The sequence below is a fragment of the Mustelus asterias genome, chromosome 9, assembly GCF_964213995.1.
Source record: "Mustelus asterias chromosome 9, sMusAst1.hap1.1, whole genome shotgun sequence".
Taxonomy (NCBI): Eukaryota; Metazoa; Chordata; class Chondrichthyes; order Carcharhiniformes; family Triakidae; genus Mustelus; species Mustelus asterias.
This window is the reverse complement of record NC_135809.1, coordinates 10,632,065-10,649,456: the sequence shown is the minus strand read 5'-3', so window position 1 is coordinate 10,649,456 and position 17,392 is coordinate 10,632,065. Positions and strand designations below refer to the sequence as shown.

At 45.8% G+C, this 17,392-nt stretch overlaps 1 protein-coding gene across 1 annotated transcript in view; it reads right to left on the bottom strand.

Annotated features, from left to right (window-relative positions):
- Positions 1-3,642: 3,642 nt before the first annotated feature.
- Positions 3,643-17,392, bottom strand: part of c9h12orf56 (chromosome 9 C12orf56 homolog) — a 65,841-nt gene continuing 52,091 nt past the window's right edge. Inside the window, exons 11-13 of the mRNA XM_078221137.1 lie at positions 11,295-11,372; positions 9,001-9,179; positions 3,643-5,870 (exon numbers count right to left, since the gene is read on the bottom strand). Coding sequence (XP_078077263.1) covers positions 5,753-5,870; positions 9,001-9,179; positions 11,295-11,372 — 375 coding nt within the window. The 3' untranslated portion in view covers positions 3,643-5,752. The remainder of the gene's footprint in view (positions 5,871-9,000; positions 9,180-11,294; positions 11,373-17,392) is intronic.

Below are 17,392 nucleotides of genomic sequence, written 5' to 3'. Positions count from 1 at the left end.
CAACTTGTTGAGACTCTGAATTGGACTTGATTTGATTGAATTGGAAAAGTATTTTAAAAAAGTTTCTCTCCATCCACCCTATCCCTTTGACATTTTAAAACCTCGACTTTCCATCCTCAGGGGAGTACATACCAAGTTCATGCAACCTGAATTTAACCCTCTAAGCCCTGGAATCAGGATGATAAGGGACCATCAACGCAGCTTGCGACTGTTCCGTAATGTTGCTATGCATCAGACTGACCTGTTCAGAAATCAGTGAAAGCAAATCTCTCTTCAGTATTCCATTTGGTTTAGCAAACAACTGCTTGAAAATGTCCACAGCCTCTAAATGGGCCAATATTCATCGATGCATTACTGACTCTTTGTTCTGCTGAAATGATTAAGCTTCCATTAGAGAAGCTTTGCAGATAGTGTTCTTTGCACACTGATGGACAAGGTCTTGTGTGGGAGGATAGGAAGCAGGAATCCAGCACTTATCTACAATTCCAAACACTCTCCCCTTCACTGTAATTCCTTTCCAATTCAAGCGACTGAATCGGATGGTGGAAGATTGATATTGAACACAAGCAAGAGATTTTTTCCCCAGTCTAATGCCTTGTTCAGTGTAACCATGGCACCCCAGCAGTAAGTCAGTCAGAGATAGAGACCAATAATGTTTCAGAAATCTATGGAACTCTGATGTTAGCACAGTACACAATGGGTTAATATCATTACCACATTTCAGTGCTTGATACAGCTTAATTCTATAAAGTTATCTCCCTTCCCTACAAATAGCAAAGAGAGGTGAGTGTGTCATTGGAAATATGTGATGTGGAGGTGCGGCGTTGGACTGGGGTAAGCACAGTAAGAAGTCCCACAACACCAGGTTAAAGTCCAACAGGTTTATTTGGTAGCACAAGCTTTCGGAACACTGCCCCTTCATCAGGTGAGTGGAGGTTGTGTGGGAGTTTGTGAACACAATTCCCACTCACCTGATGAAGGGGCAGTGCTCCAAAAGCTTGTGCTACCAAATAAACCTGTTGGACTTTAACCTGGTGTTGCGAGACTTCTTACTGTTATTGGAAATATAACCAGATCATCTTCTCTCAAACTCCTCCCAAACTATGTAAACTATATAAAAATGTACATAGTAATCTTGTAAACAGAATGGAGTCCTTCCCATTCGAATAATCGATTTTAGCGATTTGGATGAGAATGTACAAGGCATGATGAGTAAGTTTGCAGATGACACTAAAATAGGTGGTATTGTAGACAATGAGGAAGGTTGTCAAAGATTGCAGCAGGATCTCGATAAGCTGGGGGAGTGGGCCGAGAAATGGCAAATGGAGTTCAAGACAGATAAATGTGAGGGGTTGCTTTTTGGAAAGGCAAATCAAGGTAATACTTTCACGGTGAATGGTAGGACCTTAGGGAGTATCGTGGAACAGAGGGACCTTGGAGTTCAGGTGCACGGTTCTCTAAAGGTGGAGTCACAGGTAGACGGGGCAGAGAAGAAGGTTTTTGGCATGCTGGCCTTCATCAGTCAGGGCATTGAGTATAGAAGTTGGGAAGTTAAGTTGCGGTTTGGTGAGGCCGCACCTGGAGTATTGTGTTCAGTTTTGGTCGCCTTGCTATAGGAAAGATGTGATTAAACTGGAGAGAGTGCAGAAGAGATTTACAAGCATGTTGTCAGGATTCAAAGGACTGAGTTATAGGAAGAGATTGAACAGGCTAAGGACTTTTTTCTTTGGGAGACTGAGGGGTGATCATATAGGGGTGTATAAAATCATGAAAGGTGTGGATAGGGTGAATGCATTTAATCCTTTTCCCAGTATTGTGGAATTGAGAACTAGAGGGCGTAGGTTTAAGTTAAGAGGAGAAAGAATTAATGGGAACCTGAGGAGCAACCTTTTTTACAGAGGGTGGTATGTGTGTGGAATGAGCTGCCGGAAGAAGTGGCTGAGGCAGAGACATTGACAACACTTAAAAGGCATTTGGACAGATACACGGATAGGAAAGGTTTAGAGGGATATGGACCAAATGCAGGCAAATGGGGTTAGCTTAGATGGGCTTTTTGGTCAGCATGGACCAGTTTGGGCCGAAGGGCCTGTCTCCATGCCGCAGATTCTATGTTCTATGATCTGACAATTTAATTATTTAGCACTCACATGCTGGGTTGTCCTATAAAAGAGTTGGAGTAAAGTGGGCCTATACTCTCTGGATTGAGTTTAGATTGATGCGAGTAAACCTCTGAAACATACAGGATTCTCAGAGGGTTTGACAGGGCAGACACAGAGATGTTTCCCTGATTGAATCATAGAATCCTATAGTGCAGGAGGAGGCCATTTGGCCCATCAAGCCTGCATCGACAACAATCCCACCCAGATCCTATCTCCATAACCCCATGCATTTACCCTAGCTAGTTCCCCCTGACACTAAGAGGCAATTTAGCATGGCCAAACAAGCTATCCCACACATTTTTGGAGTGTGGGAGGAAACCAGAGCACCCGGAGGAAACCCACGGGGAGAACATGCAAACCCATGGGGAGAACATGCAGACTCCGCACAGACAGTGACCCAAGCCGGGATTTGAACCCGGGTCCCTGGCGCTGTGAAGCAGCAGTGTTAACCACTGTGCTGAGAACCAAAGGCGTAGTCTCAGGATAAGAGGTCGATAATTTCGGATTGAGATGAAGTGAATCATTGAGTCTTACAACACAGAAGGAAGCCCTTCAGCCCATCGTGTTTGGGCCGGCCATCAAGAACCTATCCTAATCCCATTTTCCAGCTTTTGATCCATGGCCTTCCAGGACTTTGATATTCTCCACACCAGAGGGTTAATGGATCTCTGTCGTTGAGCAGGACTTTTTGGACCTGCCCACCGTGGGACTGGAAATTTCTGCCCAAAGCCAACAGATCTTTTGCTTGTCCGTCAGATTTTCCAACTCACCCACTACGATTCCCATGGCGGGTGCGACTGGAACATTTCGAACAGGACAGGGTAGATGCAAGAAGATGTTCCCGATGGTTGGTGTGTCCAGAACCAGGGGGTCACAGTCTGAGGTTACAGGGTAGACTGTTTAGGACAGAGATGAGGAGAAATTTCTTCACGCAGAGAGTGGTCAGCCTGTGGAATTCACTACCACAGAAAGTAGTTGAGGCCAAAACATTGAATGTCTTCAAGAAGCAGTTAGATATAGCACTTGAGGTGAAGGGGATCAAAGGATATGGGGGGGAAGGCAGGATCAGGCTATTGAGTTGGATGATCAGTCATGATCATAATGAATGGCAGAGCAGGCTCAAAGGGCCGAATGGCCTCCTCCTCCTCCTATTTTCCTTCGTGCCCATGGAGTCTACTCAAGGTCGAAATAGATTTTTGGACACTTAAGAAAATCAAGGGATATGGGAAGGCAAGTGGATTTGAGGTTCAGGACCAGCCATGGTCTTATAGAACAGCAGGACAGACATGAGGGGCTGAATGGCCTATCCCGCTCCCATTATGTTCTTCACGTCGCTGAACTTAAATTATTGGATAATTCCGTTTTTAGTGCAAAGGGTCTGAATTCTCAGGAACCAGCTGTAACGTGGCACAAGATCACGTATCACACGGCTAAACACAAATGAAGAATCTTACACAAATACACAACAGGTACATTAAAGATAAGTGGGTCAGTCTTTGTACTATCTTTATTGCAGCAAAATAATGTTTGAACAACAGAAGTGTCATGTTTTCATAAAAAAGATTTACTTCAACAATACATAATGAGCAAATAAACAAAAACAATTATTTTAGTGATATAAAAGATACACAGAGTCAATGTACAGTCAGTAAAGGACACACCACAATCTTTGTAAATGTTGTATGTTTTGCTGATCTCTAACCTTGCACTGAGGCAGTGATTTATATTGGGTTACAGGCCCCACAAGCAGCGATAGCGCTCCAACCCCCTAATGATAACCATTTGGTTGTGGGCCTGGGCAGTACAATGGGTGCTGCCAGGCTATTTAACCAGGGCTGCATCACAGCCCAGCAAACCCTGTCCTCCATCAATTCCATATAAAACACCTTGTTGAGCTTAACCAATACGGTGCGTGGCATATTTCTAGTGTGGACTGACTGCGTACATCGCTCCCTGGGCTAAGTTATGCAGTCAGCCAGAGCAAATCTCTCTTTTCCCAAGACCTTCTACGTCTGTCCCTCCAAGTTATCCTTTGTTCCCAATAACCTCCAAGGTTGAGACACCTGCCTTCCTGCACTGGCTCACCGTTACATCCATGCTACGTTCCATCAGTGAGTAAAGTAAGAAATGTTATAAGTTTTTCTATGGTGACCTAATAAAAATATTTGTTACGGGGAGAAGTTGGTTTGAGTAGTTTGACTTCAAGCGTTGCTAATTTTTTTTTCCATTCGTGGGACATGGGCGTCGCTGGCTGGCCAGCATTTATTGCCCATCCCTGGTTGCCCCTGAACTGAGTGGCTTGCTTGGCCATTTCAGAGGGCACTTCCAAGTCAATTACATTGCTGTGGCTCTGGAATCACATGTAGGCCAGACCAGGTAAGGACGGCAGATTTCCTTCCCTAAAGGACATTAGTGAACCAGATGGGTTTTTCTGATAATCGACAATGGTTTCATGGATTCTTAATTCCAGATTTTTTTAATTATTGAATTCAAATTCCACCATCTGCCGTGGCGGGATTCGAACCAGGGTCTCCAGAACACCATCCAGAACATTTCTGGATGAATAGTCTAGTGATAATACCACTAAGCCATCGCCTCTCCACCTACATGCTTCAATGAGATCACCATTCACTCTTCCAGACTCCAGAGAGTATGGCTCCCGACAAGAAACTGAACTCGGTGGTCCCAAAGAGAAAAGTGGGAGCATCGGCTGAGGCAATGAAACTGTCGCAGGCTCGCACTCTGCTTCCTTCGTACCCCACGCCATTTCTATAGCTTCCCCCACTGGCAGGAAGTCCCAGGTCTAACTGATTAAAGGCTTTGGTGGCGTAGGAAATAAGTCATCTGATAGGGGATTCCAGAACAAAGCCTTAAAGTTAGAGCTCCGCCATGATGGTCTTGACTCCTGGAGAACAGCAGTGATTCCCATCGGCATGGCGTCATGCCGGCTGGGGGAGGAACATCGCCCAGGACGCACCCCCCCCCCCCCCCCCCGCCCCTCCCCCGGAAGGTATGGCGTGATGCCAATTAGGTATATTTAAATCTATTCAAAAGATCTCATTCGCTGCCAGAATGGGATTTGTCAAACAGGCCCACAAAATGCCCCCCTTTCTCACGTTGAGAACATTTATTGTGGCAAACCATCTAATCACTGATTTATAAACTGCATGAGTATTTTTTTTTAAAAACACAAAAATAAGCCTCTTATTTTATGCTTAATCTTGCAGGATGTCCAAAAGGTTTAAGTTTTAAAAATACCAATGTATTAGTGTAAAAATACATCGCACTTTGTGAGTTGCCCTAACTATTAGATGACGTTTGATGTTTGCATTTCCCCCTCCCCACCAAGCGAACAGCAACGATATCACAGGTTTTATCATTTCATGAATTGCTCTTCTTTATAATTCAAGGTTTCAAAGAACAGTTTAACAAAGAACTCTCTCAATCTACAGATGGGATTTAAAACTCTTATCGGCTTCAATAAATCCAGTCGGATTCGCAGTACCTGCGAAAGTATCGCTTCTTTTACACTGACAGCTGCTTCATTAGGATCCAGGGCTCATTACTAATGCCGGCTTAATCCTTATGGGTGCTCAGACCAGCTTGTGGAGGATGGAGCTCAGCACTTGGCAGACAAGGCAGATAGTGGGCTGGGTAACAGCATAATGGTCTGGGAGCATTGCTTCCACTGTGGCACTCTGGATGTAATACCTACAACAAGCACGCAAAGAGAAAGCGACAATCAGTAAAACATTACAATCCCAACATCATTCCCTCGATTTCCCGATCACACACCATCCTGATTTGGATATTATATTAAGTTCTCCCAATTCTGGCCTCTTGTGTATGCCCGATTTCCGTAGCTCGCGCCCCGGAGGCCATCCGTTCAGCTGCCTCATCTCAAGCCCTGAAATTCCCTCCCTAAACTTCACCCCCCCCTTCACTCCTTCCTTAAATTGCTCCTTAAAATCCATCTCTCTGACCAAGGGCAACATTTTCCCAGTAAGAAGTCTCACAACACCAGGTTAAAGTCCAACAGGTTTATTTGGGTTCACGAGCTTTCGGAGCACTGCTCCTTCATCAGGCAACTCACCTGATATAGCGTCCAACAACACCTCCTCCATGATCATCCTCAACACCGGTGCCCCATAAGGCTGTGTCCTCAGCCCTCTTACTATACTCCTTATTCACCTATAACTGTGTGGCCATTCAGGATGTGGAGATGCCGGCGTTGGACTGGGGTAAACACAATAAGAGTTTTAACAACACCAGGTTAACCTGGTGTTGTTAAAATTCTTACTGTGGCCATTCAGGCGCGGAGACCTAATATGCAGATGTATCAACATTAGGAAACGCGCTACGTCATTGATTTGATTTATTATTGTCACATGTATTACCATACAGTGAAAAGTATTGTTTCTTGAGCGCTATACTGACAAAGCATACCGTTCATAGAGAAGGAAACGAAAGAGTGCAGAATGTAGTGTTACAGTCATAGCTAGGGTGTAGAGAAAGATCAACTTAATACAAGGTAGATCCATTCAAAAGTCTGGTGGCAGCACGGAAGAAGCTGTTCTCGAGTCGGTTGGTACGTGACCTTAGACTTTTGTATCTTTTTTCCCGCAGGAAGAAGGTGGAAGAGAGTATGTCCGGGGTGCGTGGGGTCCTTAATTATGCCGGCTGCTTTGCCGAGGCAGCGGGAAGTGTAGACAGAGTCAATGGATGGGAGGCTGGTTTGGCAGGGGGAGGGGAACAATCATGTCACGTGTTTACATCGGCCCGAGACGCAATCTGGATACCTTGCAGGACTTTCCGTTCCTTTTGCCGAACCCGCCAGACGAAAGCGGGAGCGGAAAATCCCGGCCCAAGATTTTGGTCAACTGTCTGACTCTCTCTATTTGACCTCAGTGCCGAATTCTATTTGACGGCACGCCTTGGAATGTTTTGCACTGTGTTATATAAAATGCAACTTGTTTGCGACTGTCACTGAAGGGACAGCACTCGGATACAGCTGGTCACAGACTCTGTGGGCTTTACTGCAGAGACCCCGGACATTGGGACTTTGATCGAGCATGGTTTGCTACCAGGGATCTGCGCCGTGCCTGAATCAGGCAAGCAACAGGTTGGCTTCGTGGGGCAGCATGGTGGCACTGCTGCCTCACAGCGCCAGGGACCTGGGTTCGATTCCCAGCGCGGGTCACTGTCTGTGTGGAGTTTGCACATTCTCCCCGTGTCTGCGTGGGTTTCCTCTGGGCGCTCCGGTTTCCTCCCACAGTCCAAAGATGCGCGGGTGAGGTTGGTTGGCCATGCTAAATTGACACTTAGGGTCAGGGGGACTAGCTAAGGTAAATGCATGGGGTTATGGGGATACGGCCTGGGTGGGACTGTAGACACGATGGGCCAAATGGCCTCCTTCTGCACTGTAGGATTCTATGTTTCTCAACGAGACAGACTGAAGAATCTAAGAATGCAGGATCTAAACCAGGAAATATCAATTTCAATATTTAATTCAATGTAAAAGTATATACAGAAAGCTGAATAAAGACCTAAGCTGCACATCTTTAGACATGAATGAAGAAAAAAAAATGCAGTAATGACTTCCAAAGAAAATTGGAAAAATAAATGGAAAGCTAACACTTGCAGGTTAATGTGGGAACAACAGGGGGATGGGACTAACTGGATAGCTTTTTCAAAAAACAATGGGCCAAACAGATTCTTTCTGTGCTGTTAGACTCTACGATGTTTGTTGATAGACTGTTAGAATAACAGAGCGGAAATTAAATTCCTAGCCCCATAGGTCAAATGGTAGCACAGAGGTTAACACTGCTGCCTCACAGCGCCAGGGACCCAAGTTCAATTCCAGCCTCGGGTCACTGTCTGTATGGAGTTTGAGCTTCGAAAGCTTGTGTGGCTTTTGCTACCAAATAAACCTGTTGGACTTTAACCTGGTGTTGTTAAACTTCTTATTATGGAGTTTGATGTGCAGATGCCGGCGTTGGACTGGGGTAAACACAGTAAGAAGTCTCACAACGCCAGGTTAAAGTCCAACAGGTTTATTTGGTAGTAAAAGCCACTAGATTGGACTTTAACTTGGTGTTGTGAGACTTTTTACTGTGTATGGAGTTTGCACATTCTCCCTGTGTGGGTTTCCTCCGGGTGCTCCGGTTCCCTCCCACGCTCCAACGATGTGCGGGTTACGTTGATTGGCCACGCTCAATTGTCCCTTAATATCAGGGGAATTTGAAGAGTAAATAAGTGGGACAATGGGGGTAGGGCCTGGGTGGGATTGTTGTTGATAGGATCATAGAATCCCCACAATGCAGAAGGAGGCCATTCGGCCCATCGAGTCCGCACCGACCACAATCCCACCAAGGCCCTATTCCCGTAACCCCACCTATTTACTCCGCTAATCCCCTGACACTAGGGTCAGTGCAGCATGGCCAATCAACCTAATCCGCCCATCTTTGGATTGTGGGAGGAAACCGGAGCACCCGGAGGAAACCCACGCCGGCACGGGGAGAACGTGCAGACTCCACACAGACAGCGAGGCCGGAATCAAACCCGTGTCCCTGGAGCTGTGAGTCAGCAGCGCTAACCACTGCGCCCCTGTGCCCCCCCGATGTGGTGCACAGTTGATGGGCCGAGTGGCCTCCTTCAGCACTGTGGGGCTTCTATGGAGGCTGTTTCTGAACGAAAGGCCCGTTAATAAGAGGGTGTGATTTTGAGAAGTGCAACTCCAGATTTTGATGGCAATCACAAACTCCAACAGCAGGTCCAACGAGGAATTGCAGTCCCATTGACGATGTGCTGAGTGGGGGGACAAACTGGGTCCTTTCCTTACCTGAACTCCTCACTGTATTTATTCCGGATGTGTTCCACCAAGTTGCTGCTATACTGGATGCAGGTGTTGAGGATGTAGAATTGTTGGAAAAGGAGCAAGGCTTGAGTGGGGCTCATGATGTACACTGGGGGCAGGACCATCTTAATGATGTGTTTCACCATATGGTCAATGAAAAGCAACTGGAACAGAAACATATACACTCGAGAAATGGATTGTTACAATAGAAATATATTACAATAGATGTACACAGCAGAAATGTACATATGGAAGTAACCATAACAATATATGCATACCTACAATATATACACATCATCACAAATATATACATTATTAGTAATTTTTCAAGAACTACCATCTAAAGTTATTTAGCAGCATGGTCAGCGCTGCTGCCTCACAGCGCCAGGGACCCGGGTTCGATTCCCGGCTTGGGTCACTGTCTGTGTGGAGTCTGCACATTCTCCCCGTGTCTGCGTGGGTTTCCTCCGGGTGCTCCAGTTTCCTCCCACAGTCTGAAAGATGTGCTGGTTAGGGTGCATTGACCCAAACAGGTGCCGGAGTGTGTGGCGCCCAGGGGAATTTCACAGTCACTTCATTGCAGTGTTAACGTAAGCCTTACTTGTGACTAATAAATAAACTTTTAGCTTTTCCTCTGGGTGCTCCAGTTTCCTCCCACAGTCTGAAAGATGTGCTGGTTAGGGTGCATTGGCCGTGCTAAATTCTTCCTCAGTGTAACCCGAACAGGCGCTGGAGTGTGGCGACTAGGGGGATTTTCACAGTAACTTAATTGCAGTGTTAATGTAAGCCTACTTGTGACACTAATAAATAAACTTACACTTAAAAATTCTTTCTGGAACAGGAGGGAGTGTGTCGTTAATGGCATGTTAACTATATTGTGAAGTTATACAGGTAAAGGGCACTGTTTAATGAAGTACTTAGAGTACTTATAAAGAGAGACTTCCGTGACAAGTGGGCACTGTGGGGGCTGGAGATCACATGTAGGCCAAACCAGGTAAGGATGGCAGATTTCCTTCCCTAAAAGGATATTCGTGAACAGGATGGGTTTTTATGACAATCGGCAATGGTTTCATGGTCATCATTAGACTTGAGGTGGCGATGCCGGCGTTGGACTGGGGTGGCCACAATAAGAAGTCTCACAACATCAAGCTAAAGTCCAACAGGTTTATTTGGAATCACGAGCTTTCCCTTTGGAAAGCTATTGGACTTTAACCTGGTGTTATCATTAGACTTTTAACTCCAGATTTGAACTGAATTCAAATTTCACCATCTGCATTGGTGGGATTTGAACCCATTGCCCTGGGTCTCTGGATTACTAGTCCAGTGCGGCACGGTAGCACAGTGGTTAGCACTGCTGCTTCACAGCTCCAGGGTCCCGGGTTCGATTCCCGGCTCGGGTCACTGTCTGTGTGGAGTTTGCACATTCTCCTCGTGTCTGCGTGGGTTTCCTCCGGGTGCTCCGGTTTCCTCCCACAGTCCAAAGATGTGCGGGTTAGGTTGATTGGCCAGGTTAAAAATTGCCCCTTAGAGTCCTGAGATGCATAGATTAGCGGGTAAAATATGTGGGGGTGGGGCCTGGGTGGGATTGTGGTCGGTGCAGACTCGATGGGCCGAATGGCCTCCTTCTGCACTGTAGGGTTTCTATGATTCAGTGACAATAACATTATGCCGCCGCCTCCTAGTATTCTAGGTACAAGAGTCAGCACTCCCTTAGCCTTTGTGATTATTTGCTGCTCCTGCTGAGGACATGTTAATGTACTTGGGTCTAATGTTTATTGACCTCCATTGCTTTGCGGAGCGAGGCTGTGGGGAAGAATGTGTATGAGGAGGTTGAGTGTACGGGGAGTGTATAAGTGTGTGCGAGGTAGGGTATGAGATGGAAGACCTTGGAGTACGACACAGTAGCAGGGAAACTTTGGGAAATAAAGATAGTTTGCTTATATCAAAATATCTCTCTGACTATGTCTTACTATGATGAATCCACATTTTCTCAAAAATATTATAGCCTCAGGGTAAGGTCCCCAGATTTAATTTCCTGAACTTTATTATTTTTGAGAATTATACAGATATCATTTATAGAACAGGCCAGAATCTCCTCCAGAAATCAGACATGTTGCAGTTTCTATAAGTTCGCTTACCAATCCACTAAGCTCAAGCATTTTGTTTGAATCATGCTTGGAACATCCATTGCCAATGGGGTGTTGCGTGCTCATTCACGCAAGCCACCCGGGAGGGACTAGTGTCCCTGGAGGTTATAATAAACGCCCAGTAATGCTTACCATGGAGGGGAGTTTTTGTAGAGCAGCCATCAACCATCCGACTGTCATCAAGTTCCCTGAAGTCAACCCCCAGTTTCCCTGCAAAGGGAAAGTTAAGACAATGGAGTTAAACCTGTTCCGAAATGCATTACAATTGAGACTGAGAAACAAAAGTTATGATCTTGCCCATTTTCTTTTCCCCTTCCCCTGAGGGGTGTTGGCTCCTGTTCAGTATCTGGTCCAAGTCATTACTTGCTGTGTCTGATCTGTACCAGCACAAGTTACGGGACAGTATACAAAGACCAGCAGACAAAGAGGGAACCTCACCTGTTTTCCTATTGCCAGCCCAAGGCCAACTGTGGTGCAGGCTGTTGCCACGATAGAAGCCCGCTCAAACCAAGACAACAAGCCAACCTCGAATCTACCCATCAGAGAGACTTTGTTGTGCTTTTATAGAATTGTTAAACAGGCCAACACAGAAGGAGGCCATTCTGCCCACTGAATCTGTGCCAGCTCTTTGGAAGACCAATCCATTTAGTGCCAATGCCCCTCTCTTTCCCCATTTTCCTGCATTTTATTTTAAGGAATCATAGAATTTTACAACACAGAAGGAGACTATTCAGCCCATCATGTCTGCACTGGCTCCCGAGAGAGCTACCCAGCTAGTTCCATTCTCCAGCCTATCTCCGTAATCCTCTTAATTAATCACTTTCAAACATGTATCCAGCCCCCTTTTGAAACCTCCGATGGAATCTGCCTCCACCACTCTCCCAGGCAGCACATTCCAAATCCCAACAACTTTCTGAGTAAAGAAGTTTCTCCTCATCTCACTCCAAGCTCTCTTGCTGACCATCTTGAAATTGTGACTCCCCCTCGTCACTGACATACCCCTTCTTTACCCTGTGAAGATTGTTCATCATTTTGACCATCTCAATGTCACCTCTTAATCTTCTCTGTTCCAAGGAGAATAAGCTCAATTTCTCTCATCTTTCCTTGTGTCTAAAATTCCTCATTCCTGGTTTCATTCCAGCAAATCTCCTTTGCACTCTCTCTCTGGGGCTTTAACATCCTTCCTTAAATAAGGTGCCCAGAACTAAACACAATACTCCAAATATGGTCTGACCAATGATTTGTAGAGGTGTAGCATCACTTCCTTGCTTTTATACTCTATGCCTCGATTTATAAACCCAATAAGCCTTCTCAACAACTGTTTCAACTTGCCTGGCCGCCTTCAGAGAATGATGCACTTGAATCACCAGGTCCCTCTGCTCCTGTACTCCCCTCACAGTTGTACCATTGAGCCTGTATTGTCTCCCCGTGTTTCTGGCTCCAAAATGCATCACCTCACATTTCACTGCACTGAAATTCATGTCAGGTGTCTGCCCATTTGGCCAACTTGTCAATGTCCCTCCGAAGTCGCTCAGCATCATCTTCACAATTCACTATTCTCTGTTTTCTCGTTCAAACATAGAAAATAGGAGCATGAGGAGGCCATTTTTTCCCTCAAGCCTGCTCCGCCATTCATCACGATCATGGCCGATCGTCCAACGCGATAGCCTAATCCTGCTTTCTCCCCATAACCTATATCCAGCCACCTCTTGAATACATTCAATGTTTTGGCATCAACTACTTCCTGTGGTAATGAACTCCACAGGCTCACCACTCTTTGGGTGAAGAAATGTCTCCTCATCTCCATCCTAAATGGTCTACCCCGAATCCTCAGACCGCGACTCCTGGTTCTGGACACTCCCACCATCGGGAACATCCTCCCTGCATCTACTCTGTCTAGTCCTGTTAGAATTTTATACGTCTCTATGACATACCCCCCTCATTCATCCGAACTCCAGCGAAAACAATCCTAACCTAGTCAATCTCTCCTCATACAAGAATACAACCTACTCCCATTCTGAAGCTTCTGCTGACTCTGTTTCCTCCACCCTACCAGGCAGAGCATTCCAAATCCTGCCGACACATTCAGGAGAAGTCGTTTTCCCTTGCGTCACCCCCTGTTCTGTCGCCAATCACTTTAAACCGGTGTCCTTTTCCCAATGACTGTTCAGCCAACAGTCAAGCATCTCCCTCATCAGCTGTTGTAAAGATAACCAACAATTATTGGCCACTTGTGTAGAGGAGTCAACTCATACAAACCCCACAATCTGATCTACAAACTATATCTTCACACTCTGAAGATCATTAAGCATCAGGAACAGGCTCAGACTTTCCAGCATTTCCTGTAGTTACTGAAAAAATGTTCTTTTTTCATAGAAACATAATTTCATTTGTTTTATCCATTTTACGGGATGTGGACGTTGCTGGCTGGGCCAGTATTTAAAGTTTATTTATCAGTGTCACAAGTAGGCTCACATTAACACTGCAGTGAAGTTACTGTGAAAATTCTCAAGTCGCCACACTCCGGCACCTGTTCGGGTATGCTGAGGGAGAATTTAGCATGGCCAATGCACCTGGCGCTCAGCCAAGTCTCCGTTCACAGCAGCGGGACTGGAGAATCCCAGCTGCAGGTGAGGTCGGAGAATCTCAGCCGCGGGGCTGGAGAATCCCAGCAGCGGGACTGGAGAATCCCAGCCGCGGACGAGGTCAGAGAATCCCAGCAGCGGGGCTGGAGAATCCCAACAGCGGGACTGGAGAATCCCAGCAGCGGGACTGGAGAATCCCAGCAGCAGGACTGGAGAATCCCAGCAGCAGGACTGGAGAATCCCAGCTGGTTGCGAGGTCGGAGAATCCCAGTCCCAGTGTCCGTGAGAAGGCGGGGACACCATGATGATTGACATGTTGGGCAGCCAATGTCAAGGTTCGTGGGGGAGGGGCAGGGAGTGGGGATTAGGGTTGTGGTAAAAATCATAAAAGCTCCAAAAATTACACTCTCCCCGCCTTGACCACCCTGACACTAGACCAGAGGAACAGGAGTAGGCCAGTCAGCCCTCGAGCCTGTCCCACTGGAATGAAGAAGAACACGCAGACACACTCTACTTGGCATTCAGGTCAGGACTTGGCAAGTAACTTCAACGTCTTTCCATTAACAGACATCCTTGCTTCAATTGGACAGCTGGCTTGATCCAGACTGATCCAGCTAAAGTATTGCAGATGGAGTTGAACTGCTGTGTGCAACAGTTTAAACTTTAATAAATGTTATTTGTTGTTCGCCAATTTTGAATGACAACAAATCGTAAATAAGTTTGAAACAAAATCCTTCACCATGAGGGAACAACACGGTTATTACTTTGTGTCTTTTAGCCAATTTTAACAGCAACGGACTATTATTTTCCCACAATTAAATCTGATTCTAATTCTTTCCAAATGCGACAGATCAAATAGCTGTCCAGAGGATAAAGACTATCTGAGAGTATAGGGTCTATTACATCTCTCCTAGTAACAGATATTATTGCCCGGGTTGCCATAGCAACTGACGTGACTATTCTGGCTTTACGCCCTTACAACTTAAGCGGAGAAGTCAAGAGCCGAGCTTTGGAATTAGTTTTCTGTCTGAATTTGGAGCAGGATTGAAGGTAAAAGTACATTTTGTGCAGAAATGTTAGAGAGCAGAAAAAAATTAACAGGAGCTGAAAAAAATAGGCACGTGTATATATATGACATATGTGTGTGTGCGTGTACATGTTATAGGAACATGTGTGTATACATATTATAGATACATATGTTTGTGCATATACATATAGAAACATATGTGCATGTATCCATATAATAGAAACATATGTGTGTCCGTATACATATTATAGAAACATTTGTGTGCGTATACATATTATAGATACATATGTGTGTATGCATATTATAGATACATATATGTGTGCATATATATATAATAGATACATGTGTGTGTATACATATGAGTGTGTGTACATATCATAGATACATATGAGTGTGCGTATACATACGTAGATATATAGGCATGAGCATATACAATATAATAGATATTTGTGTGCATATACATAGAATAAAAATGTATGTGTGTATACATACCATAGATTTGTATGTGGTTGTATACACATAAACACACACAATCATGGATGGCTATTAAAACAGTGTGAGATAAGCAGCTTAAGGGGAACAATTTGCAGGGCTACAGGGAAAGGGTGGGGAAGAGGGTCGGGCTGAGTTACATTTGCAAAGAGTCGGCACAGATACAATGGGCTGAATGGCCTCCTGTTGTGACCATTCCCTGATTCAACTCTGCTTCCTTTGAAGTGACCAGACATTGGCCAGGCATGCTTGGTGTTTCAGTGTGTGCTTTGTAGGGACTGAAGGTACAATGAAGCAGAACTTGCAAGAAAATCCCAAGGGAGTCAGCTTCCAACAAGCCATCAAGCTTCGGGACACTGGGAGATAAGACAGGAGCCGGGACGTTATTCCCTGTCAAACAGCTGAAGGATGTTTGCTGGGCCAGATCTGGTGTCGGTAAGTCCATAGTGCTGATGGGTATTAAAAAATTGTTGACTTTAAGGGGGCCAGAGTTGGAATAAATAGTAAAGCTTATTAGTCTCACAAGTAGGCTTACATTAACGCTGCAATGAAGTTACTGTGAAAATCCCCGAGTCGCCACACTCCGGCGCCTGTTCGGGTACACTGAGGAAGAATTTAGCATGGCCAATCCACCTACCCTGCACATCCTTTGGACTGTGGGAGGAAACCGGAGCACCCGGAGGAAACCCACGCAGACACGGGGAGAATGTGCAGACTCCACACAGATGGTGACCCAAGCCGGGAATTGAACCCAGCTGTGAGGCAGCAGTGCTAACCACTGTGCCACCGTGCCGCCCCAGTCGTTTGTCTAAAAGTACAGAGAAGGGAATTTTTGTTAAGGTAAGTAAGATGTCGACGAAAAAGGGTTCCAGGTAAGTGAATAAATACACATGCACTCACAGACACTTATCTCTACATAGGGGTGTGAGGCCCACAGGACAAAAAGGTAAGATTATAGCTTGGTGACTTTACATTGGCAATGTTTATTATTAATGCAGACACGGGTATAAGTGCATATAACATGAAAAAGGGAGCCAATATAGTTGGCGTGCCCGGATCCAATTATTGTCCTCACCCTATTGTCCAAGCTTCCTCTAACCTAGCTCCGAATAAAGACCACAACCGACCTGGTCTTCTCATGTGAAACAAGGTGGTTGCAGGGTGAAGATGGGGAGGAATTCACCAGCACAGTGCAGTGATTACAGGAGAAATTCTGCACCGTCTACTACTTGCACAATGCAGATGGTAAAGTGAGAGACTGAGACAATGAGTATCGCTGGAGACACAGCTTCGATAGGTCACGAGAATGATCCCGGGAATGAAAGGCTTGACGTATGAGGAGCGTCAGAGGACTCTGGGTCTGTACTCGATGGAGTTTAGGAGGATGAGGGGGGGGGGGATCTCATTGAAACTTACAGAATACTGAAAGGCCTGGATAGTGTGGACGTGGGGAAGATGTTTCCATTAGTCGGAGAGACTGGGATCCGAGGGGCACAGCCTCAGAGTAAAGGGACGACCCTTTAGAACCGAGATGAGGAGGAATTTCTTCAGCCAAAGGGTGGTGAATCTGTGGAATTCATTTCCACAAGGCGGCTGTGGAGGCCGGGTCATTGCGTGTATTTTGGCAGAGATGGATAGGTTCTTGATTGGTAAGAGGATCAAAGACGGAGGCTGGGGGGAGACCTGATAGAGGTCTACAAAATTATGAGAGGCGTAGACAGGCTGGATAGTCAGAGGCTTTTTCCCAGGGTGGAAGTGTCAATTACAAGGGGGCACAGGCTCAAGGTGAGGGGGGGGAAAGTTTAAGGGAGATGTGCGGGGAGGTTTTTCATGCAGAGAGTGGTGGGTGCCTGGAACGCGCTGCCAGTGGAGGTGGTGGAAGCAGGTACATTAGCAACATTTAAGAGGCAACTGGATGGATACTGAATAGGGAGGGAATAGGGGGATACGGACCAAGTAAGGGCAGAAGGGTTTTTTTTTTAGTTTAGTTAGGGCAACATGATTGGCATGGGCTTGGAGGGCCGAAGGGCCTGATCCTGTGCTGTACTTTTCTTTGTCACTTGTTGCGGGGAAAATGGTGGGAGAATGGGGTTGATAAACAAATCAGCCGTGATTGAATGGTGGAG